The sequence below is a fragment of the Arachis ipaensis genome, chromosome B3 (genome assembly GCF_059453495.1).
Source record: "Arachis ipaensis isolate K30076 ecotype BB chromosome B3, ASM5945349v1, whole genome shotgun sequence".
NCBI lineage: Eukaryota > Viridiplantae > Streptophyta > Magnoliopsida > Fabales > Fabaceae > Arachis > Arachis ipaensis.
The window spans coordinates 31,805,745-31,831,029 of record NC_142438.1 but is presented as its reverse complement, the minus strand read 5'-3'; the positions used below and the strand labels follow the sequence as shown (position 1 = coordinate 31,831,029).

Here is a 25,285-nt window from a genome sequence, read left to right as displayed (position 1 = left end):
CTGGGGTAGCTTGGATTGCAGACTGAGAGATCACAGAAAAAACAAACAATTGTCGTTATAGTTTGGTTTTTTAATCCAAACCATTTAAACAATTTTAAATCTGGATCCGGATCCAGATACAAATTAAAATCCAAAAAAAAAAAAAAACCCTAATTTCAGATATGAGACTCTGTTCTCGCTCTCTTCCTTCTTGATCTCGCTCTCTTCCTTCTTCAACCTGCGTCTCCGTCGCCGGCGTTTGTTGTTTCCGCCGCATCCGGCACCGGAGCAGGAAGCTTGAAGCTGCGACGATGCGTTCCCTTCCTCATCTCCCACGGCGCGTCCCCTTCCTCTCCCGGAGCTTGAAGCTGCGAGTTCCTCTGTCCGCCACTCTGCGTCTGCGAGCTCTGCCATCACCTTGTCGTCGTCTTCTACCTCTCGTCGCCGTCGATTTCAGCGCTGCTCGCCTCCAGCTCCATCCCTTCCGGCGTTCAGGTATAGTGCGCGACTCTGTTAGACTGTTACTCGATTCAGTTCTTCAGCGTCTCGTCACTGATTCAGCTGTTACTCTATTCATTTCGTTGTGCTAATTGCTAAAGATTAAACGGTGTTAGTATTTTCTACCTAATTGGCAAAAAGCCTTCTTCTTTCAGCTCAATTATTTTTCTTTCTGAAAAAGGAAACACTAATATTCGTTTGGTTATTTGATGAATCCATTCATTCATATTATTTGTGTATGGTGTTATTGGCCTGCTATTGAGAATCTTACTTGCTGTTAAGTTTTTTGCGTTTCATGATGAATGCTTTGGTAGTTTGGTTTGTTATTGATGGCAATTTGACATGAGTGATTTCATGTTTGTGTGTTGAATATTGAGGTAGGAATGGTGCGAGAGAAGGAAGTTTCTCTTATCTGCTGTTAAGATTGATTGATATCATATTGTAAACTTTTATGATCATTTGGACCATTTTATCATATCTATGAACACTCATTTAAACCCTTGCATTTTCATTTAAGGATACAGAAGATCAGGGTGCTGGAAATACTTTTGGTATTCCCTTAGTTTGACTAACTGTTGTTCCTGTTCATTCATCATGCTAATGTTGGTTCTAAATATGTTGTTGGGTGAATTTATTTTGAATTTATTCAAGATAATGTCATGAGAAAGTGAGCTAGTATTTGCAAATTATAATATAATGAAGTTAGTTGTGAGTTAGGATATTGACACTGAATCTGTTTTTTTATGTGAATTGCAATATTAACACACCAATCTGTTTATCTAAATGTTGGCTTATTGCATCATTGTGGACTTGTGGTAGATAGTAGAGTATGATTTAACTTTTAAACTTCAACCCTGTTAAAATTCAACTCCTCTTCAGAGTTATGCTTCTGCAGCTTTTTGTTCTATAAGCGTAGGAAAAAGTTCAGGTCATCTATTTTGGGTGTTTCCTTATTTTGTCTACTTGTTATTGTTGGATCACAGATCACTTCAATTTTGGGTGTTTCCTCATTTTGTTCTGTAATTTTTGAAGTAATATTATTTGTTAATTTGCACGCAGATCACTTCAATTTTGAGTAAAACTTTTTATAACATGTGCACAAAATACTAAAAGTTTATTAATTTTTTACCACTAGTTTTTTATCACTTAAAGTTTGTGACTAGGTATGCTTGGTATTCACATCTAGTTTTATACTTTCATTCAAAAATTTGTCTCAAAATGACAAAAATATATTTTGGTTAAAAAATCTGGTTTGGAAATTAGATTTTTTAAAACTGGTTTTAAAATTGGATTTTTGGATAAAAAATCTGGTCTTGAGGTTAAAAAATCTGGTTTTGAAACTGGATTTCCAAAAAAAACAAAACAGGATTTTAAATTTGGATATTAAAAAAATCGAATTTAAAACCGGTTTGTATATAAAATCGGATTTGAATATTAAAACCGATTTGAAACTGGCTTTTATTTTTTTCAAACCGGTTTAGAATCGGTTTCCCTTTTTAATTTGGATCCAGTTTGTTTTTATGAACCACAAAACTGGTTCTAAAGTGGATGCAATTTAGATTTTTAAAAATCCAAACCATATCCATCCATGATAATATTAGAAACTATCATGTTCTAAGTCAAGTTAAACCGGATATCTTGAAAAAAAAAAAAAGCTTCCATCTCATGCTCTTGAATCTATTGAAACCATTCTTCATGATATAAAACAACACATAATCTTTGAAATCACACGAGCAGAGTCTTTATTTCTTTGCATTCTACCAATCAAGTGGTAGAACTGCTCTCTTCATAGACGAGATGCTCAGCATTGGACTCAACCTCGTTAGATTCAACGCTCTCTTTCCCGGCAACCGAGCTCGAGAGCACCATCATTGATGGCTCGGTCAAGAGCTCAAGCTTCTAAAATAATTTCTTTGCACGGATCATGGCGGTGGAATCATGTTAGGCACAACATGCCAGGCAATATTGGCAACACTTATGACTGAGACAGAATGTTAAATCAGATAAGAAGAGACAAGATCGGAAAGCTCATTTTGTGCGGCTCAAATCAAACCCATTATTGCATGGTTCAAAAAGTCGCTCGTATTGCGGTTTAATCCAAACAACTTCAAAGCCGTTTAAGATTTCGATTGTGGTAGCAACGAGAACAAACTCTAGATTATTATATCTATATTATTATTATTCAGATATTTAAAATTTAAAATAAAAATAAATTAATTTATAATTTTTTAAATGAAATGCGAGTTAATATAAATATATTACAAAGCGAATAACTTGAATATTTTTTTCTTCAAAAAATTATAAATTGATTTATTTTTATTTTAAATTTTAAATACTTGAATAATAATATGGATATAATAATTTAGAGTTCGTTTTCGTTGTTACCACTTACCAAAATTGAGTTGGTTATCGAAGTCTTAACGAACTTTGAAGGTGTTAATGAACTTTGAAGGCGTTTGGATCAAGCCCAGCATGAGTGGTTTTTTTAACCGCACAATGGATTTTCGATCTTGTCTCTTTCTATCTGATTTAGCATTTTGTCTCTCTAGCCACAAGTGTTGCCAATACTGCCTCGCATATTGTGCCTAACATGACGACACCACCATCACCCGTGAAGAGGAATTTGGCTTTTGGTCGAGTGACGGTGCTCTCGAGCTCGGTTGTCGCCGGAAAGAGAACGTTGAATCCAACGACGATGAGTCCAGTGCTGAGCATCTAGCCCATGAAACCAACAGGCACTTGATAGGATGAATGCAAAGAAATTAGGACTTTGCCAGTGTGATTCTGGGATTATGTGTTGTTTCACGTCATGAAGGATGGTTTCAATAGACAGGGCCAATAGGAGCAAGAGATGGACCCTGTTTTTCAAGATATTTGGGTTTAACTTGACTTAAAACGGGATAGTTTCTAACATTATCAAAATAATCGGCAAAAAAGTTAACTATCATGTGGCCTTGCCTCTTGAATTTTTCAACACCTAAAGGGTTGTTCATAGTGAATGAATTATAATTACTTTTGCCATCCATTTGAGTTGTTCTCATGTGTACTTTGTTTTGGAATGACTATGTAAGGTTTAGATGGGTTAGTTTTTTATTTTGGAATGGCTAAGTGAGGTTCGAAGGATATATAGATACTAATAAAAAAGAATATTTTATATATTTTTTTGTGACTGAATATTCTATATGTTAAACTCGCTCTGTGGTTGCTTTAATTTTTTTCTTATTTTTTTAGTTCCCTTTTTATATACAGGTTATCTTGTGCTACAGAAATTAAAAAGGCCAATCAATCTAGTCTCCGATTCTTTTATTAGAATCACCAAATCAATTCTCTAAATATGATTTTTGTTAGATTTTGAACATTTTTTTTATCTTATAACCATTATTAAAATAACCTTTTTTGTTAATTTTAAAAAGACAAAAATACTCTTTTGAAGTCATTTATAAAAAGATTAAAATACTATTTTAAAAGTAAAGTTGTTTAATTTTTATTACAAATTAGATATTTTAATTTAATTTTAAAAATACTAATATATATATTTTTTTTATTTTAGATAAACAAAAATATCCTTTGTTTTTTAAATGTCTTACTATGGTTATAAATTTGAATTTTTAATTTACCAGAGTGTCCTCCATCAGATTCGTCCAAAATTTGGACAAATATTTAGAGGTGAACTTTAATCACTTTCGGGTGACACGTGCAACTTTCAATGATGATTTGGACAAAATTTGAGGAAGACTAGCTAGCTAGAAAGAGAATTTGCTTAATAAGGCCGGCATACTTTGTTTGCTTAATTCGGTAGTGAGTGCAATTCCTACTTATTGCATGCAAGTATCTCTATTCCCTAAAGGGGTAACTAATAAAATAGAATCCAAGATGCAGAATTTTCTATAGAAGGGTCAAGTTGATGGTAGAGACCTGAATTTAGTTAACTGGAAGGTGTTTGTCACCCTAAGAAGGTTGGAGGTCTGGGAATTAGAGAACTTTTTTGTGTTAATATTGCTCTTCTTGAAAAATTAGTTTGGCAATTTTTTCACCATCTTGACAAAAGATGGGTTCAACTGTTGACGGAGAAATACTATTTCTCTAAAGATGATTGCTTCAGTCAATCTCGAAATAAGGGATCTTATGTTTGGAAGAGTATATGTCGAGTTTGAGATATCCTGAAGGAATGTTTTATTTGGTGCATTTACTTTTGGTTTTCTAAATGGAGAAGAGAGGGACGATTGTGTCATGAGATGGATTATGTTCACATTTTTTATTTGGATCTCCGGATTTTGGACCTTTGGTCATCTGGAAAGTGGAACCTTGAGAATATTTATTCTCTTCTGAATCAGTCTCTACAAAGCAACATTAACTCTTACAACCCGTATGTTCAAGCTGATTCAGAACAAATATTTATGACGCTCGTAGTGGTTATTTGTGACTCAGTAGGAAGATGTTTAGTTAAGAGGATATGGAGAATTGGCTTTGGCGTCAACATATTCTAGAAAAGCACAAATTCTTGGCCTGGCTATATCTTTGGGAGGCTCTTCTTACTGCTGCATTTCGTTTTAGGATGGGCATTTCACACATGGATAGCTGTCCACGATGTTTCTCAGGTCAGGAATCGGTTTTACATTGCATTCAGAATTGTCCAAAAGTCCAGTTAGTTTGGCAAGCTTTGGGTATCTCCGGTCAACCAGTGGATTTGATGAGTTGGTTCTTACATAATAGCAAATAACGTCTTTTTAGATTATTTTCTGGTCTTTGGTGGATTTGGCGTTCGAGAAATAACAAAATCTTTCATCCCCACGAGCCTTGGACCACGGATAAGGTGACTGGTATAACTTTGTCCTTGGAAAAGGAGCTTTAGAATATTTTTGAGTTGTAACGAGTGTTTATCCCTTCCCTCCACCATTAGTGGCTCTTGGATTCTTTCTTGGTGGATACCTTTAAGATTAATTGTGATGCTAACTATCCTGACAATAGTGTCCGGGTTGGTTTTTCCTATGTTAGCAGGGATTGGAAGGGAAGGTGGCAACGAGGTTGTCTAGGAACAATTGAGAGTCATAGTATTTTGCAAGGAGAGTTGTTTGTGATTTGGAGAGGTTTTCTTTTAGCCTGAAACTTGGGCTAAAGAGATATTATATGTGAGACAGATTGTGTAGAGGTCTTTATTATTGTTAATAATTTACATGATTGCTGTGGTTTTATTGATCCTTTGGTGTTGAAAATTCGATATATCATGTCTTAGAAATGGCGTGCTAATCTCTGGTTGATATTGAGAGATGCAAACATAGTAGCAGATATCATGACAAAGGCTGCAATGATGACCCTTTCTCTCCAAGTGGAGCTTTTGTTGCCTTGAAAGGAGTTTGAATGAGACTGCCTTTCTTAAGCAATTTCTTGTTTGTTTTTTCTTGGGTTAAGTATATTTTTCGTTCCTAAAGTCTAAGGCCAAAATCAAAATCGTTCCCAACCTTTTTTTGTTATTAAAATCATCCTCAACGTTACAAAACGTTATAAAATCGTTCTTTTCTACTTTAACTATTATTTTTTTACCAAATTACCCTTAATAATTAATATAAATAATAAAAATGATATTAAAAAATAAAAACAAAACCTTTCCCCCTCCCTCCACATGCACCCCACTCTCGTATCTCTTCCCTTTCTTCTCTCCCCATCACCTTCCTCATACCCCCCGGCACCCCCATCCCCTTCCCCTTCCCCAATCCCTCAAAGCTCAGCCTCATCGTTGCTTCTCTTATAACGTTACAAATGACGCCTTCTACTATTTAGAGCTTAGTCTCACCTCATGCTGGCCAGGCCTCCACTATCCGACGACAACGACACAACCTTCACCACCGCTTGCCTTTACTTTTGACTCCACCTCTCTTCTCCATCCACCTCACATAACCTCTCTTCTCCACTCTCCTTTACTTTGCCATTTCCATTGCCTCCCTCCTTGTTGTCGAGATCTATGTTCTCTCTCCTTATTAATTGTTGTTGTTGTTGTTGTTGAGGTGAGGTGGCAATGGTGAAATATCATAATGAGAGTAGGTATAGTAGTGAGGTGAGGGAACAGGGGTGGTGTTGCGGTGGTGAAGTGAAGGATATGGAGGTGTTGTAGAAGCAGTGGTGAGATGTGGGTGGGATGATGAGTCCAGTGGTGGTGGGCGTGAGGAATATTGGTTGGGTCAGGGAGGTAAAGGTAAGGAATTAGTGGTGAGCTATGGTTAGGGTAGTATGATGAGTCCATTGGTGACATGCATAGAGAATGGAAAGAAAGGGAAGAGATACGGGAGTGGGGGGTGGGGGGTATGAGGAAGGGTATGGGGAGAGAAGGGAAGAGATATGGGAGTAGGGGGAGAGTTTTGTTTTTATTTTTTAATATTATTATTATTTATATTAATTATTAAGGATAATTTGGTAAAAAAAAATAAAATTAAAGTAGAAAAGGACGATTTTATAACATTTTGTAACGTTGATGATGATTTTAATAAAAAAAAAAGATCGGGGACGATTTTGATTTTGGCTTCAAACCTTAGGGATGAAAGAAGTATTTAACCTTTTTTTCTTTCTTTAGTTTGTGGTTTGTTTTCTTTCCGATCACAAAAAAAAATGATTAAACTTTTAGTTTAGTTAATCTTAAAAAGACTAAAGTATCCTTTTTAAATATTCATTTTAAAAGACTAAAATACCTTTTTAAGCAAATGTTTAAATGAATCAAAAAATAAAAATTTGAATATGATTTTAAAACACTAAATACTTTTGTAGTGAATTTTATTACAAGTTTAAATAAAATACACTAAAAAGTTGTTTTAGTCCTTTAGTAACCAAACTCTAGTATTTTGTTTCTAATACAATCAAAGATCCTTAATCTAATAGGATATTTTAATATTTAACATTAAATCCATTTTTTTATTTATAATACTAGTAAACAACATTAATATATCTTAAAATATTATTTTATTCTTTTTAAAATTAGTCCTTAAAGAAATATTCTATTCTTTTAAAATTAAGTAAAAGAGTATTTTAGTTATTTTAAAATAAACAAAATTAAAGTTTAAAAAGTTATTTTAGTCATTTAAAAAATCATTAAAAGGGTATTTCTATTTGCAAAATTAATCAAAATGATGTTTCAATCATTTAGTTTATTAATGTCAACAGCATGTTAGTATAAGAAATTATATAATATATTTTTTGAAAAATAAGAAAAAAAAATATTGATACTGATAATATAATCTATATATATGTCACTTGCTTGTTCATCTATGTTTTCATTTCATTATTGATACATATTAATTTGTCATCATATCAAAATAATTATCTAATATTTTTTATAATGAAGTATCTTATTTCCACATTTATTTGAGAGTTTAGAATATGTGATATTTTATAGATACTTCAGTATTAAGAAAAAAGTTTTTTTAATACCAAAATCTGTTGTCTATTTTTTTATTTTTAAACTTTAGAAAAAAAGGTATAGTTTGCTTAAAAATAATAAGTGTAGTTTATAATTTTATCAAATATACTAACGTTTAAAAATGTAATAATACACTTTTTTTTTGTGCATATAGTAATTTATTAGTATCTAAATCAAGCAGAGACATTCTTATAGCCAATTTTCTTTGGCATCTAAATTTCAACAGATATATGGGAAAAAAGTATTCAGGTGACTGCATTTTTTTCATAATGAAAAGTTTAAGATATATAAATAAAGAATAATTGACCATTTGTACTCATGAGAGTTAAGAACGCTGACATTTGTACCCATCGTATATGGAAACTGACTTTGTAACCATGAGAGATGGGTTCCGTGTGACAATTTGTTTTGGTAAGGGATGGGAGATTGAAGAGAATTTCGCGGGATTTTGCTGATGCCCTAGCAGAAATCGTCGTTTTGTTTCCAAGCCGGAGAAGACGTCTAGAACACTCCCAAGCCATCACCCTGAAGCAACAGAAGATCGTTGTTTTGTTTCAACGCTGTCATTGACAAGTCGAAAAAGGCATTCGGAGCAGAACAGAGCCATCAGAACGAGAACGTGAAAGAGGAACTTGCAAGGAATAGGCAGCAGAGCTCGAACCCAGGGATTTCGTCGCCGACGGTGTAGAGGTCACTCCCTTTGGTCGGCAGAGAGCTGAGGTATGTCGTTGCCAATGTTAATTAATTTCAAATGTCATTGAGACTAGTTAGACAGATTACATTACCATATCAAATCGTGCTTGAGAATTGCTAAATTAGTTGATTAGTTGATTTTTGGTTTGTGTTAAGTGCTTAAGTAGTTGATTTATGGTTTCTGTTAGGTGTAGTAACATGTACTGTTTTCTTAGAATGTGTTGGTTTATTTCACTTTCAGGAATGGCCACCATCCATATAACACTGTGTATTAATCATAGAGGACGGTTTGAGAGAGGGCCGTGTGGGAAGCTTAGTTACGTTGGTGGTGAAGTCACAGAGATAGAGAGGGTTAATGTTGATACCTTGAATGATTTTTTCGTATCTGATTTGCTGAAGGACATATGATATACATCTGTTAGTAATTTTTTCTGGCTGGAACCTGGGAAAGAGCTTAATGATGGGTTGAGGGACCTCAGGGTTGACATGGATATAGTTAGGATGTATAAGGCAGCTGTGAAGAACAGTAACAGAATAAATGTATATACAGAGCATCCGGTGGATGACCAATGTTAGTTGAGGAGAACAACATGACTCCATCAAAGATGAGAGTAAAGCGTTGTGCTAAAAGGGTTCCAACTCCGAAAAAGAGTCCAAAAAGAAGATTGATAGTAGTGGAAGATGAGGATGATGCTGAAATTGTACGTAATGTACAAGTTGGGATGGAGGACCGAAAAAGGAGTGAGGCCCAGAGCAGGGAAGATGCCTATGAAGCACATAAACAAGCTGGTTTTGAGGTCCAAAAAGAGGACAATATCACTATGGCCTAGGAGACAGCAGACCCACAACTTTCAGGATCTGTTGAGGCAGGACAGGTTTCTCAGCCTCCCCCAACACCTGTCATACCAGATAAACCACCATCAACTCAGTTCCAACCTTCCCAGCCACCTATTCAACAAGATCAGCAACCAACACACACTGCTTGTTCAGACTCAGTCCCTTCTTCTGAACCCAATGTCTCTACACCTCTTGAACCAGAACAACTAACCCAATACACCCTACATCCATATGGGAATCCACTCTCACAATCAACCCCTCAAACAGTCCCACCCTCTGAGACTAATAGGACTCCCCAGAATGATCAGAGCAATCCTTCAGAGGAGGTTCAGGGAAGGCCAAAGGTGAACAAGAGGAGATCAACTAAGAGGCCCCCTACAGACCAGTCTTTCATCCCAAACCCCGATCCGGACAAGCCTCCAACTTTCTACGTCCCCGTTGATGAGGATGATTTCTCTAATGAAAATCCTGGACATCATTGCTATAAATTAGAGGAATTGCACAACATAGCAAGTGACGAGGATACTAACCAGACGCCAGTTTTTCCTCAGAGCAATGCTGATGCCCCAGTGAATCAGGTGCGGTTGGAGGTTGGGATGGAGTTTGAAACTCTAAGCCACTTCAGGAAGGCTGTCCGAAAGTACAATAACAATATTGGAAGGAGCATATTCTTTGTTCGTTGTGATTCTACAAGATCGAAGGCCATATGCTATGATGAGGACTGTCCTTGGCAAATATACTGTGCCAAGAGAACATTTCTAGCAAGTTATCAGGTAAAGACATTCGTAAATGAACATACCTGCAGCAGGGACAATCACTGTAAGTCAGCAGATGGAAAGTGGGTCATAGATGAGTTAGAGGAGAGAATACGAGTGCAGCCAAACCTGACAGTGAGGGAGGCTGACCAATACTTCAGATCCGAGTATGATGTACTTATCAATGAAAGGAAAATCTATAGATCTATGAAGAAAGCAAAGGAGAGGATTGAGGGTTCTGAGATTGCACAGTATGCACGACTTCGTGATTACGCTAACGAGATACTGAAGACTAATCCAGGGTCGACAGTAAGCATCCACACAAATCCCATGCCTGATTTGAATCCTATTTTTCTGAGGATCTATGTTTGCTTTGATGCGTGCAAGAAGGGGTTTATGGGTGGATGTAGACCTTTTATAGGGTTGGATGGGACATTCATAAGAGGATATTACGGGGGGCAGTTACTGACAGCCATCGGACAGGACGCAAATAATCAAATCTATCTTATTCTGTGCAATGCATATATGGCAAAATTTCCGCAAGAAATAGAGTGATTTGCAGCTGAAAATGTGCATGTGGTCTTGTGCCAAGGCTACCACCACACAGGACTTCAATGCTGCCATGGAGAGACTAAAAAGGATCAATGCTGGGGCTTGGGAGTACTTAGATAAGATAAGCCCTAAACAATGGAGCAGAGCTCATTTTAGTGAGTACCTTAAGTTGGACAACTACACCAACAACAACTGCGAGGTCTTTAATGCCAAGGTGAAGAAGATGAAGGGTAAGCCTATAATTACGATGTTGGAGGAAGTGAGGTGCTACGTAATGCGGATTATGGCTAGAAACAAAAAGGCTTTGGTTGGGTACAGTGGAAGGTTAGCTCCAACCCAACAGAGCAGATTAGAAAGGGAAAAGCGAGAGAGCAACAAATGGAGGCCTCTGCCTACTGGAGATGACGCAGGGAATGTGTATGAGGTGCATTGTCTGCCAATTAAGGTAAGTGTGGACCTTGGCAAAGGTACATGCAGCTGTCGATTATGGCAAATCACAGGGCTACCATGTAGACATGCCTGTGCTGCTTTGGCTTACCAGAACAGGAGGCCCGAAGAATATGCACACAACTGGCTTACCATGGGTGCATACAACGCAGCCTATCAGACTTCCATGCGTCCAGTTCCAAGCCAGGAGTACTGGGAGCACCTTGAAACCCTCCCCATTCTTCCACCACTGTATAGAAAACCAATCGGGCGACCAACACTCAAGAGAGACAAGAGAAATGATGGCCCTAAAGAGAAGAGTGACCCTCATAGAACTACGAGGAGGATTGGGACTATTATCTGCAAGTACTGCCTCCAGGTATGGTAAACCAATTTGTAATGAAATTCTGTAAATTCTATAATTATTTATTCATGTGATTTTAAGTTGATTTTACGAGTAATACTTCTTTCCTTAGGCTGGTCACAATAAGAGAAGTTGTAAAAAGCGGAAGGAAGCTATGGGTGAAGGGAGTTCTGCACCTCAAGCACTAGCAGATGAGGAGGATGAGGATATGCTGGCTGAAATGTACTATGAGGAGACATTAGAGGATGCAGAGGCTGAACAAGAGGCCACTGAAGAGAGAAACAAAACCACACCAGCCCACACTCCGCAAGTAAGTGCATTGTTTTAATCACTTCACTAAGCTGCCTTGTAAACCTTGTGTCATAATGACTACGTTGTTCTGTGGATTGCAGCAGCCTCACCCAATGCCTCGCCCACCAACTGCACCACCACAACCACCAACAAACAACGTAACAACCAGAAAACAAGTTAGAAGGAGAAGTGTTAAACGACCGCCTCCGACCGGACAAAGACAGCAGCCAACGACACCACCTGCCAACCAGCCAGCTACAACTCCATCCACACACAACTCTCAAACTGCGCCTCATCCAATGCAAGGTGCTAGTGTAGGAACAAGCACCCGGTTCATGCAGTTCATGCCCACACCTGGAGTTGTGACTCCAACTGCTAGAGGTCGAGGCACATCTGACACAGGGAGAGGTCAAGGTAGAGGTCGAAGCAGGATACGTGGATCAAGCGGAGGAAAAAATGGCCTATCAAGTGGGAGCAGTAACTCGACCCCAATATCGTAGACTAGTTATGGTTGCTTTTTGTTGTATTTAGTTTACACCAGTGAGAAACATAACTCTTGTGTTTTGTTATGCATTTTCATGCTTTTGCTTAGATATGACTTAGTAATGCTTTTATGGAGGGTGTAATTTCAGTTGCCAGTACAGAGCAGTTTGTCTTACTTCATAAGTTTTGGAACCTGCAGCATCTTTATTTATATAAGGAACGAAGTCTTGTTACAGATTTTAGATACTTGCCTTCTTCTGCCTTTTTCAGTTATCACTATTGTTACAGCATTTTATGTATTCAATTTGGTTCGAACTCATATGTTGAATAGCAAAACAATCAGGTTACTACATTCCAACTTATTGTTTGATCCTTAAGGAGATAAGATAGAGATTCATGTCCATTTTCAACATTAATGTCTACTTTTAAACGTTATCAGAATCATTTCAGATTGCAGCAACATGTTCAAACCCTGTGTATCTACATCAATGTATCACATGTAAAGCAAACCAGTATAGATTAGGAACAATCCATATCAAGCCAATTTCATTTGAAAATATAATTATCACGAACAAAGATCTCCAATTTTACAAGTCTTACGATTTCATCACCAAATACAACTCACAAAACAAACAAAACGCTACCCCAGTGCAACGGTTGTAATCAACACTCTAATTCCCCTAATTTTATCCCTAATTTCAACCCTAAATTTGTCTATCTTCCTAGCCATCATTGAGGATGCTTGCTGATTTTCCCCCTGCAGTGAGAGTCAATCCATCATCAGGGGTTGCATAACAATGCTCGAACTTTCTCTTCGCTAAACATCTTGTCAGGCCCTCCCATCCTTGTTCGAGTTCATCCACCCAAACAAAGTATCTGCAATCTCTTGTCTGAGAAAGAAAAAAAAAACCCTCATTGTCAACTAAAACTCAGAACTAATTGTCTCACCTCAACAAGAACAGCATCTGGTCCTTACCGCCCATACAGGACATCTGATGAACCATCTGTTAGGGTTCGTCATCGTTCCAGACTCCATCAACATAACATCCATCCCACAGAAATATTTGCCGTCGAGCTTCTTCTCTTTCATCTTCTTCGAACTTGAGGAACTGCTGCGACTTCCTGGAGTTGCATCAGAGTTAAGTCTGCGTGCTGACATTGCTGGGGTTACGAGTTCAATTTGGGTAGGACAAGTTGCTAGAGTTTTCATTTCAAGCATTACCTTCATATAGAAAGGTTAAGATACACGTGGATTAGGCTTTGGGAGGTTCGGAGAGCCACGTCGGACGCCACAAACCCGAAGCAAGTGCCAACCCGAGCCAGGCTATTTTTGTCACACGGAGCCCATCTTTCACGGTTACAAAGTCAGTTTTCATCTACGATGGGTACAAGTGTCAGCGTTCTTAACTCTCATGGGTACAAATGGTCAATTATTCTATAAATAAATTAAGTTGACACCTTATTTTGATCAAGAAATAATACGGTATGTATTAAAATTTGGAAATGAATTTTTTTAATCATATATGAGTTAAATATTAAAGTAGTCCTTGAACTTGCACTTGAGTCTTAAAGTAATCCCTAAAACTAATAATTATTCAAATTTGTCCCCGAAATTGCCTTCTGAGACTCATAGTAGTTTCTAAAATAATTTTTGTCCATCTTTGCCATTGGAGAGGATTGAAACGAAGCCGTTTTGTATTTATTAAAAAAAAAAACCCGAGCCTCCCCTTACTTTTCTCTTTGTTGTCGTGGCTTCCGTCACGGTGTCGCGCCGCGCCGCACGCTTCTCTCCCCCAACCTAGTCTCTTACACTTTTGTCTCTTCTTTATCTCTTTCTCTACCTCTCCCTCTTCTCTTATCTTCTCTCAGTCTCCTTCTACTTCCCTTATTTCAAAATTAATTCCTCCATTACCTCATTTTGTTTTTCTTCATATACAATCAATCATCAATTTCCACATATGAATTAAGTAAACATTCTCATTACTCATCAATTTTCAGTCAATAAAAGCTAAAAATAAAAAAAGAAAGAAAAGTTTATGTGCTTCTGAAGAAGTGATCACCGAAATCAGATCTGTGGCTTGACATTGGAAGGTTGAGAATGGCGAACTCCGCTGCTACTCTTGTTACTGCTGCATCGGTCGAGTTCAAGAACAGCTCTAATAGCAGAACGATGACATAGCGGCGCAATTGGTGTAGAAGGAAAAGTAGAGAGGCGGCGGCGACGCGCTGACTTGTTGGAGCCGAAAGCCGCGAACTGGAGTAGAAGACGCGAGTCAGTTCTAGTAGCTAAGATTGACGATAATAACAGCTCTCGGTGCGGTTGAGAAATAGAAGGCACCGAGTGCAGCGCCATAATAATTATAACAAAAAACTAACAGGTCCGTAGAGGTTGGGGAAGAAGGAGGAGAAGGGGAAGGGCCTCAGATTGGGAAAGGAGAAGGGGAAGGGAAAGGGGAACTGGGGATGGGTTGGGAAAGGGAAAGGGAAAGGGGAAGGGGAGCGTGGAAGAGAAAGGAAATAGGGAACTGGGAAGGGTTGGGAAAAAGAAAAGGAAGTGTGGAAGGGAAAGGGAAAGAAAATCTGGGGAAGGGTTGGGGGAGGGAAGCGTGTTTTTCTTCATTTCTTTTTTTAATAAATACAAAACGACGTCGTTTCAATCATCTCCAATGGCAAGGATGGACGAAAATTATCTTATGGACTATTATGAATCCTAGAGGGCAATTCTGGGAATGAATTTGAGTAATTATTAACTTTAGGAATCACTTTGAGGTTCGAGTGCAAGTTTAAAGACTACTTTAAGATTTAGCTCTACAATATTCACACACATTCACACTCAACACACACTCTATTAATGGTTCATCCAATGTCTCTAGTGAGATTTTAACCAAGGTATAGTATTTTAAGAAGCATGATGAATTGATGATAGACTACTAAGCTAAAGCTTCAGCTGTAATTTGGAAATGAGTTAAACAACATTTGATTGATCTCCGTGTCTATCTGTGTCCCGAGAGAGATGGAGTTTGGACCAATTGGCACGCCAGGTGAAAAATAATAGTGCTCCAGTTTTACAAAAACCAACCCACCCTGTTTAGCATAATATAGTAGATTCAAACAACATAAATTTCAAAAAAAAATTATTAATAAATCAACAGCAATAAAAATCAAATTAACATCAACCTCCTCTAGTCCTCCAAGATTTAGATAATAATAAATTCAACATCGAAAGTTGTACTTGATTTGTATTTTTATTTTTATGTTTAGTATTTTTTATATTTTAGAATTTTATAAAAAAATATACAAAAGATAACAAAAAAAGTTTATTGTGTTTCTTTTTTTTCTATACATTTTTAAAATAAAAATATAAAAAATAAAAACAAAAAATATAAATATAAATCAAATACACCTTTATATTTAAAAAATGTAACATTAAACACTTCTATAAACATAACTTAATTTTTCGTCCTACATGGACGGAGATTAAATGTCATTTAAACAAATAGGGGAGTGATTTAAATGAATTTTACTAAAACTAAGAAAAATATAGTTCCGCCTGACTAAGACCTGCAAGACAATCATTGCTGGCTTCAAGCCACAATCTTCGTGACTTGCTGGTACTGCTGATGTACGAACAGTGTGGGATTTGCGTAGACGCGCACCAGGTTGGAACACTAAGTGTTGCACAGTTATCTCTCTTTTAGAGGGAGAATTGAGATGAGACATCTTGAACAAGATGTGATCCTCTCCCAGTTGTAGAGTCAGTTCTCCTTTAGCCACATCAATGATAGCATTGGCAGTAGTTAGGAAAGGTCTTCCAAGGATGACAGAGTCATCCTCATCTTCTCCAATATCCAAGACTATGAAGTTTACAAGGATGTAGTGGCTTTCAACCTTCACCAAGACATCCTCTACTAAGCCATATGGCTTCTTCATTGTCTTGTCTGCCATCTCTAATGAGATGTTTACAGCTTTCACCTTAATGATTCCCAACTTCTCCATTACAGATAGTGGCATGAGGTTGTTGCTTGACCCTAGGTCACACAGAGCCTTATCAAAGGTCATGGTGCCTATGGTTCAAGGAATTAGAAAGCATCCAGGATCTGGAAGCTTCTGAGGTAGCCTCTGCTGAACCAAAGCATCGAGTTCTTTGGAAAGCAGTGGAGGTTCTTCCTCCAGAGGCTCTGTACCAAACAACTTGGCATTCAACTTCATAAAAGCTCCTAGGTACCGAGCAACTTGCTCTTCCCTAGTGTCCTCATCCTCATCAAAGGATGAGTAGTCATCAGAACTCATACACTGCAGATGTACATTCAAAGGAACCTCTATGGTAAAAATATGCAATTTATACTAAATATATGTAAATCGAATAAATCGAATTCGAATTACTATGATATACAATAAATCGAATTCATTAAATTCGATTTAGGAGGACACTATACTAAATTGGATGAATAGCATCAGATTTATATATATCATGTTAACGGCTTGTAGTATTAAGTCTTACTATTACTTCATTGAGTATTTTAATGAATATTCTAATCATATTACACATTCTAAAACAAAGATTAATAACTAAATATTTCTTGTCAAAAATATTTTAACAACTCTTATTAAGGTTATCCAAGAAAACAAACTGAAGGTTTTATAATAATAATAATAATAATAATAATAATAATAATAATAATAATAATAATAATAATAATAATAATAATAATAGCATTAAAATTTTGAATCAACTTACATTTGTTAATATTGCAACAAGATTTTTTATGTTGATAAATTTAAGAAGTGTGGCTTGAATCTTTCAAATGCTCATTTCTTCATGAATTCTCCATTTTGCATAATTTTCTCCTCACTTCTTCCATCCATTCCTTGCCTTATGAATCTGAAATCACTCAACAAATATATCAAGGCATCGAGTGGAATCAAACTGAATCAAAATTAGCAATTTAAATGCCTAAAAAGTATGTTTTCACTCTTAAGCACAAATTAGGAGAGATTCATAAAATTATGTTATTTCATTGAGTAAATGTGAGATAAGTTGATAAAATTTCCTAAATTCAACACAAGATAAATCACAAAATTGCTAATACACAAACAAAGTTAAAATTAATTTTAAATTAATTTTAAAATTAAAAAACCCATGAAAAAAATACTATCCCATCTAATCTGTTGTTTACATTGTTTACTATATGTGTAGGCTGGAGACTAGAATAGCTAAAACAGAGAGGCTCTGCTTATAGGTCTCCATATTCCCTTGAGAGGATGGGAATGGTGGTCTGTTATTGAACCTATTCTGGTTCCTACCACCTTGGTTGTTATTGAAACTTTGCTGAGGTTTCTGTTGATCCTTCCATGAAAGGTTAGGATGATTCCTCCATGAAGGGTTGTAAGTGTTTTCATAGGGTTCTCCCATGTAATTCACCTCCTTCATGGTGGGTTGATCAGGATCATAAGCTTCTTCTTCAAGAGAAGCTTCCTGATTACTACCAGGTGCAGTTTGCATCCCAGTGAGATGTTGAGAGATCATGTTGACTTGTTGGGTCAGGATCTTATTCTGAGTCAAGATGGCATTCAGAGCCTCCACTTCATGAACTCCTTTCTTCTGAGAGATTCCATGGTTTATAGGATTCCTCTCAGAGGTGTACATGAATTGGTTGTTTGCAACCATCTCAATGAGTTCTCTAGCTTCTGCAGATGTTTTCTTCAAGTGGAAAGATCCACCTGCTGAGCTGTCCAATGAAATTTTGGACATCTCAGACAAACCATCATAGAACACGCCTATGAGGGACCATTCTGAGAGTATGTCAAGAGGACATCTCCTGATCAGTTGCTTGTATCTTTCCCAGGCTTCATAGAGGGATTCACCTTCTTTTTGTCTGAAAGTTTGAACTTCCACTCTAATCTTGCTCATCCTTTGAGGAGGAAAGAACTTAACCAGAAAAGCATTAACTAGCTTTTCCCAAGAGTCAAGACTCTCTCTAGGTTGGGCATTCAACCAGAACTTAGCTCTGTCTCTTAAGGCAAAGGGAAAGAGCATCAGCTTGTAGACTTCATGATTAACTCCATTAGTCTTTACAGTATCACAGATCTGTAAGAATTCTGCTAAGAATTGATGTGGATCTTCTAGTGGAAGTCCATAGAATTTACAGTTCTGCTGCAGAAGAGAGACTAACTGAGGTTTAAGCTCAAAATTGCTAGCTCCAACGGCAGGTACAGCAATGCTTCTGCCATAAAAGTTAGAGGTAGGCATGGTGAAGTCACCAAGGACTTTTCTAGACTCCTCTTGTGGTTCGGACATGTCCTCCAGTTCTTATTCAAAACTTTCTGAAAGGTCTCTTCTGGAGTGTTGTGCTCTAGCTTGATGTAGGCGCCTCCTCAGAGTCTTCTCAGGTTCAAGATCAAGAGTCAAGAGGGGTTATTTATCCCTGTTCCTGGTCATAACAAGAAGAAAAGAAAAAAGAAGGAAAAGAAAGAAGAAGGAAAAGAAAGAGACTTCCAATAGACAAGAAGCTCCTCCTTAAAGTCAAAAGTAAAGAAAGAAGAAGAAGATAAAAAATAAAAATAAAAATAAATAAAAGAAGTAGAAAAAATACCTTGAAAATAGTAGATAAGAGTAAATAAAAGAAGATAGAAAAAAAGAGAACATGGAAGATGAAAAGAAAATCACAAGAAAGCTTTTTGTGCCACTTGGACAATAGAGCTTCCAATGAGATGTGAAGAGAAAAGAAGAAGATAAAGAAGTTGAGGTAGAACAAGAGAAGGAAGTAGAGCTCGAATACATAGAGATGAGAAGAGAAGAAGTATAAATAGAAAAAAGTAAATAAGAGTTAAAATATTTTTGTTTTTATTTTATTTATTTAATTAATTAGTTTTTGAAAATTATGGTTAATAATTTAAAAATATTTTAAAATTTAAATGTTGATTTCAAAAAATAGAAGAGAAGAGAGAGAGATTTTCGAAATTTAAGAGAGAAGATAGTTAGTTAGGTGGTTTTGAAAAATAAGAGAGAGAGAAGAATAAATTGCAGGAAATTAAATATGAATGGGGGTGATGAACATCAAAGTAAATTACAGAATATAGAGAGTGGGAAGATAAGAATGGGGAAGCTCATTAGGTTCAGGAGATGTTGCATTCTTCAGATCAAGTTCATTCTCATCTCTTCCTCAATCCATACCACTCATTGATCTCTTGGCAATCTTAGGTGATTGAATTCCAATTTCTTGGCAATTCAATCTCTCTAAGCTTGAACAATTGCCCAATTCCTTGATCTAATTGCTCATGGGAAGAGATGAAGTGCGATCACTAATTATACCACATGTCTTTCTAGATCAAAGTATCGGGAGGATTATATGTCACTATATCCGTCCAACCCCCAATCTAGTCCAACATGAGAAAGCATTTCTAGCATGATTTCCTCATTCCTCTTTCAAGGCTCCGAGGAAATCCAAGTATGAACAATTTCTCTTCCGAGACAATTGCTCAATTGGATGAAGATCGAAAGCTTTCAAGCAAATCAAAGAGAATGAAAGGAAGAAGAATAACAAGAACTATGATTGGTCCATTAAATTACAACAGAGTTTCCTCCCCCAATGAAGTGGGGTTTAGTTGATCATAGCTCTGGGAATGGAAAATGGAAATGTAAATTGCATTGAAAGTAAAACTGAGTAAAAATTCTGGGTGTTTACAATCCTGGATCCCCCCAGGTCCCAATCTTTTTCTAGTTCAAAACTATCCCTATATATACTACTTCTCTGATCTTCAGTTGAGTCTGCAAGTATTTGGATGTGGGCCCTTGGCCTTAGTTGAAGCAATTAACTAACTCATTGGGCTTTGCTCAGCTTACTGGAGGAGTTTAAGTTGGGCAGTATTCACGTTAGTCTAGCCGTTAGTGTGAGTAACGTCATGTGTAAACTCCTGGCTCGAAGACGTTAGTGACACCAACGTGGTCACTAACGTTCCCAATCTTCCTTGAATCACGTTAACCCAGCCGTTAGTGGCACTAACGTGGCCACTAACGTGGCCTTTCCTACCCTTCAATTACGTTAATGGTGTTAACTTTACCATTAACATCCAAAACTTCACTTCCTCCACGTTAATGGCTCACGTTAGTGGCACTAACGTGAGCTTCCTTGGCCTTCGATCACGTTAATGGTGTTAACTTCACCATTAACGTCCCCAAACTCCATTTCTTCCATGTTAATGGCTCACGTTAGTGGCATTAACGTGGCCACTAACGTGGGCTTCCCTGGCCTTCGATCACGTTAATGGTGTTAACTTCACCATTAACGTCCCAAAACTCCATTTCTTCCACGTTAATGGCTCAGGTTAGTGGCATTAACGTGGGCTTCCCTGGCCTTCGATCACGTTAATGGTGTTAACTTCACCATTAACGTCCCAAGCTGCTCCCTTCTTCCACGTTAGTGCCCACGTTAATGGCACTAATGTCGCCACTAACGTGGCTCTTCTCTGCTTCTCCTTACCTGAAATCAATCAAATAGATTGCATCAAAGCCTTGCTCTAATCACAAGATAATGCATCATTCATTACATCATTTAATCCTTGCATTATTCTCATGAAAATGTTTAGAATTCACAATATTTGATTGAATCAAGATATGAATGCATACTCAACCAAATACTGCTTATTGCCTAGGAAAATGCATGAAACTATATTGAATTGGTCGAAATGTGATGGACGGGTAAAGTATAATATTTAGCAGTGTTTTATGGTGAGATGGACTAGGCTTTGATTTGGTTTGGTTGTAAATTTTGAAATTTTGAGCACTTAGTGAATTTTGATAAAAATAGATTTTTAGTGAACTTTGACGGATCATATCTTGAGCTGTAGTTTTTGAAATTGAACGATTTTTATATCAAATTAAAGATAATTTAAAACTCTTTAAAACGATATAGATTTTGGAGGAAACTAAATTTTGTAGAAAAAGATATGATCATTGGAAGTTTGTGTCAGAAATATAAATTTGGTGATGTTGCAGAATTTGTGATTTCCATTGATGCGTATGCACACTTGCAAATTTTCCCTTTGTGCGTGCACACAGAGCCTCATGCATACACACACTAGCAATTTTTCCAGCTCCAACTTGAAAATTTATCGAACACGTTGGTGTGCCAACTTGAAGTAACGATACACCAACGTTGGCACTATATTTTGCTAGTAACGTTGGTGAGCCAACTTTGGGCCACCAACGTTACTCTTCATGCTTGGCAACGTTGACGGGCAACGTTGGTGAGCCAACTTTGGCCACCAACGTTGCTTCCTTTCTTCATTGAGAACGTTGATGGGCAACATTGGTGAGCTAACTTGGGCCACCAACGTTGCTTCCTCTGCTTCTTCTCTGCCCTTCTTTTGCTTCTCTTTACCTATCATCAACCAAACAAATGAAAGTAATTATTAGAATTTAGAGCCGGTTCTAATATGTGAAATTCATTAATGGGGATTGTCATTATTAATGGGCTTAAAATATAGCAATCATGGCTTCTCGTAATGTTTAGTTACTACTCACCATGAAGAAATGAGGGTTTTTATATACCATCTCCAAATCCACCAAAAATTCCACTGGGCCCAAGGAAACCAGGCCCAGAAGGACCCCAGCTCGGTCTACCAGCCCTGAAGCCCAACCAGGGCCAGGACCCCATCCAGGGCCTCTAGGTCCGCCAGGGCCACCAAAACCAGGCCCTCCACCAGGACCCCCCGGCCCACCCGGTCCCATGGCTAGATGTCTCGTCTCTAACTCTCCATACACTAGAGCCCCAACAAAGCAAGTAGGTTGTATCTACAAAAGTTAGAGAGAAGGAAGAGGTGTAGTGAAACTATGAAGCTCTAACAAAGCTTCTTATGCAGTGCATCTTATATAGTGGCTATAAATCTCTAATTAACAAAGCTGCTTAAACTACTAGTCAGATCAATCATAGTTAGCTATGCAACTCACTGCAAAACTTTTCCAACTACCCTCACTAAAACAGCTATAAAGTAGTTTCCTTTTCTTGCAATTTTTGGGCAGTAATGGATTTTTTTCTTTTTTCTTTTTTTTTTCTTTTTTTTTCGCCATTTTTTTCTTTCTTGTATGCATATAATTTTTTTTCTTTTGCAACATACTTTTTTTTGCTTTTTGCCACTTTTTCTTGCTTCAAGAATCAATTTTTAGATTTTTTAGATTATTAATAATATTTTTCCTTTTTCCTTTACTTTTTATTAAGTTTTCATGGATTTTTGTGTTAAATTAACATTTTTGGATTCTACTTTGAGTTTTTGTATTTTTGTGTAATTTTAGGTATTTTCTGGCTGAAATTGAGAAGTTAGAGCAAAAGTTAGCAAAAGTCTGATTTAGAGACAGAGAAAGCACTGCAGATGCTATCCGAATCTGACCTCCTTACACTCGGAAGAGCTTTTCTGGAGCTATAGAAGTCCAAATGGAGCATTCTCAATGGCTGTGGAAAGCTGATATCTAGAACTTTCCAGCAACATATAATAGTCCATACTTTACTTCAGATTAGAAGGCCCAAAACTGGCGTCCAATGCCAGCCTTCTGCCCCATTTCAGGCGTCCAGCGCCCAAGGAGAAGAGACCAGCGTCCAAACGCCCAAAGAGGACTCCCTAGCCAACGTTCAATTCCCTAGAGGCCTCTTAGCACGTGGATCTCATCAAAGCTCAGCCCAAAGACTCACCAAGTGGGCCCCAGAAGTGAATTTTAGCACTAAAAAGACTGTTTTACCCTTCCTATGTAATCCTTAGTCATTAGTTTAGTATTTAAGGGATATTTTACATAATCATAGGAACCTTTACACCAAATATTTTCGTTGATCATTGTATTTTCTATCAGTATGAGTTTCTAAACCTCCTAGGTTGAGGGGAGGAGCTCTGTTGAGTTCTATGAATTAATAAAAGTATTACTGTTTCTCTTCAATCCGTGTTTGATTTAACTCTAAGATGTATTTTCGTTCTTTAACATGATGAACGGGATGATCCGTGACAATCATCTTCGTTCTTCATACTAAGACCGCGTGCCTGACAACCACCCGTGTTCTTCTTGGGTTTGTGTGAATACTTCAGTGGAAAGCATTGAATCGCCAGCTTGACTATACATCTCTTAGACAGCCAATCCACGATTTCGTTGGGGACTTCTCGAGACACCAGTTCAGCCGAAGTATGGGGAGATTAGGATCTCTGTGGTAGAGGGTAGAATCCAAAGGCGGAGCATCCTCTGATTTGGAAGATTCGACCTTGTCTGTGGCATTTTGAGTAGGATCACCAAAGAGAATGGACTGCAGAAACTTCACCCTCAATCAGAATGGATCCACACTAACCCTGGGTTTAGATCTGGAGGAGTATTGGCAGCTGCTCAAACTAGCGTCAATCACATACAGCCTGCCATAGAAGAAATCATTCACAATTGAAGAAGACAATAAGACCAGAGTTAATCCAGAAGGACAAAGCAACTCCAAGCCTTAACCATCCAAGATTTAAGATTATCATTGTAAACATATCAACCTAGTTCAGATCTCACAAATCCAACAACTTTTCTATCTGCCTGACTAAGACCTGTAAGGTAACCATAGCTTGCTTCAAATCACAATCCTCGTGGGATCGACCCTGAATCGCTCAGGTATTACTTGGACGACCCAGTACACTTGTTGATTCAGTTGTACGAAGCGTGGGGATTCGTGCACCACCTGCACTGCTCCACCAAAAACCACGAGTTTCACAATATGAATTTGGCAAATATTTTTTAGTTTGATAGACTCGAAATCTTAGTCTGATTTGTCTTTTTTTTTTTTCAGGTTTGAGAGGTCAGCCCACAAATTGGCCCATTTGACACCTCTACCACAAGGTAGTAAAACTTTTTGTACTTTCTTTATACTAAATTACTAACCTTAAAAGTTTTATAAAATTGGTTTTTCATTTGTACAAAAAAATAAAATAAAATAACTTGAATTTGGCTTCTCTAAAGTTATTCACTTATTTTAGAGAAAAAGTGAATTAATATAAACCATTAATAATATAAATAGTGCTTATCATCTTAAATAAATAAATAATAAATAAATACATTAAAGAGAATCAAAACATCAACTATTAAAAAAATAAAAATAAAAAATGCGCCATTTTGCAAGGATTGGACGTACAGTTAGATTTTTGCAAAACTAAAATAAGTGTATAATAATAAAATTTTTATTGAGTGAAAAATGATAGAGAAGATCATATAGATATTGAGTACGGTGTCGCCGAATAAGAAAGACACAGTGGTTACAGAAGAGATGATAGAGTCACCAAGTAAAACGAATATGCTAGTTCCATCCATGGATACTACGATGATAGTGTCCCCAATAGAGACGAGCATTATGTTGTCCCTTGCTATGATAGGATTGCCAAGCAAGCCAAACATAGAGGTGTTGCTTCTTGGAACCAAAAACGTAAATTTATCTGACAAAACGAATGAGTTAATGATCATAATGTTACCACCTTGAAAAAGTATTTTTTTACTAAATAAATTCAAATTTCATTGTAATATATTTGATAAAATTTTGCTTAATATATTATTTTTTGTGATATTTGCAGAAGATTTTCAATTAGTTTCTGAAAACATGAAAAAAACTCAAATTGCATAATATAGTTCTATATTAATCACTTATTCTAGGTATGTTTTTTTTTTCAAATATATATGTTTATAGTATCATGGTGTTGTACTTTTAATCTCTTTTCTACATAATTTGGTACTCTTAATTTAGTCCTCATAATTTTTACATAATTTAGTACTCTTTCTTTTGTATGTTTATCATAATTATATTTGGAATTTTGTTATTTATTTTGGTCAAGCCAATTGTAACAGAAAAAAATACCAAAATTAGACATAAAATTTGACATAGTAGTAGAAGCTAAAGAATTCTAAAGAAATTATGGTGAAATGATGGGTTTTGATATTCTACAATAGTATGTCAATAATTGCAAGGTGCATAATTCTGTGAATAGTTTTAGATTTATTTGTGC

The 25,285-nt window shown here is 36.8% G+C and overlaps 1 protein-coding gene and 1 non-coding gene across 3 annotated transcripts; both read left to right on the top strand.

The window, feature by feature from the left end:
• Positions 1–10,735: 10,735 nt before the first annotated feature.
• Positions 10,736–12,524, top strand: LOC107630251 (uncharacterized). Of its 2 annotated transcripts, none has more exons than XM_016333347.3 (3): positions 10,736–11,524; positions 11,622–11,819; positions 11,905–12,524. In XM_016333347.3, the coding sequence occupies exons 1-3, from the start codon at positions 10,736–10,738 to the stop codon at positions 12,298–12,300; spliced, it is 1,383 nt and encodes a 460-aa protein (XP_016188833.1). In that variant the 3' UTR covers positions 12,301–12,524. The 2 variants fall into 2 exon arrangements, with proteins under 2 accessions (XP_016188833.1, XP_016188832.1); XM_016333346.3 differs by having other exon boundaries at positions 11,902–12,524.
• A 5,557-nt stretch (positions 12,525–18,081) lies between these two features.
• Positions 18,082–18,188, top strand: LOC148570215 (small nucleolar RNA R71). Its single transcript, XR_015908212.1, has one exon. It is a non-coding gene; the product is annotated as a small nucleolar RNA R71 (small nucleolar RNA).
• Positions 18,189–25,285: the final 7,097 nt, after the last annotated feature.

What these genes read in the sequence shown, in the direction of transcription:
- LOC107630251 (XM_016333346.3), top strand. Translation starts at nt 10,736, where the DNA reads ATGTGCATGTGGTCTTGTGCCAAGGCTACCACCACACAGGACTTCAAT. An exon ending in TCTGCAAGTACTGCCTCCAG is followed by an intron (nt 11,525 to 11,621) that starts GTATGGTAAACC and finishes TTCTTTCCTTAG; the next exon opens with GCTGGTCACAATAAGAGAAG. An exon ending in CACCAGCCCACACTCCGCAA is followed by an intron (nt 11,820 to 11,901) that starts GTAAGTGCATTG and finishes TGTGGATTGCAG; the next exon opens with CAGCCTCACCCAATGCCTCG.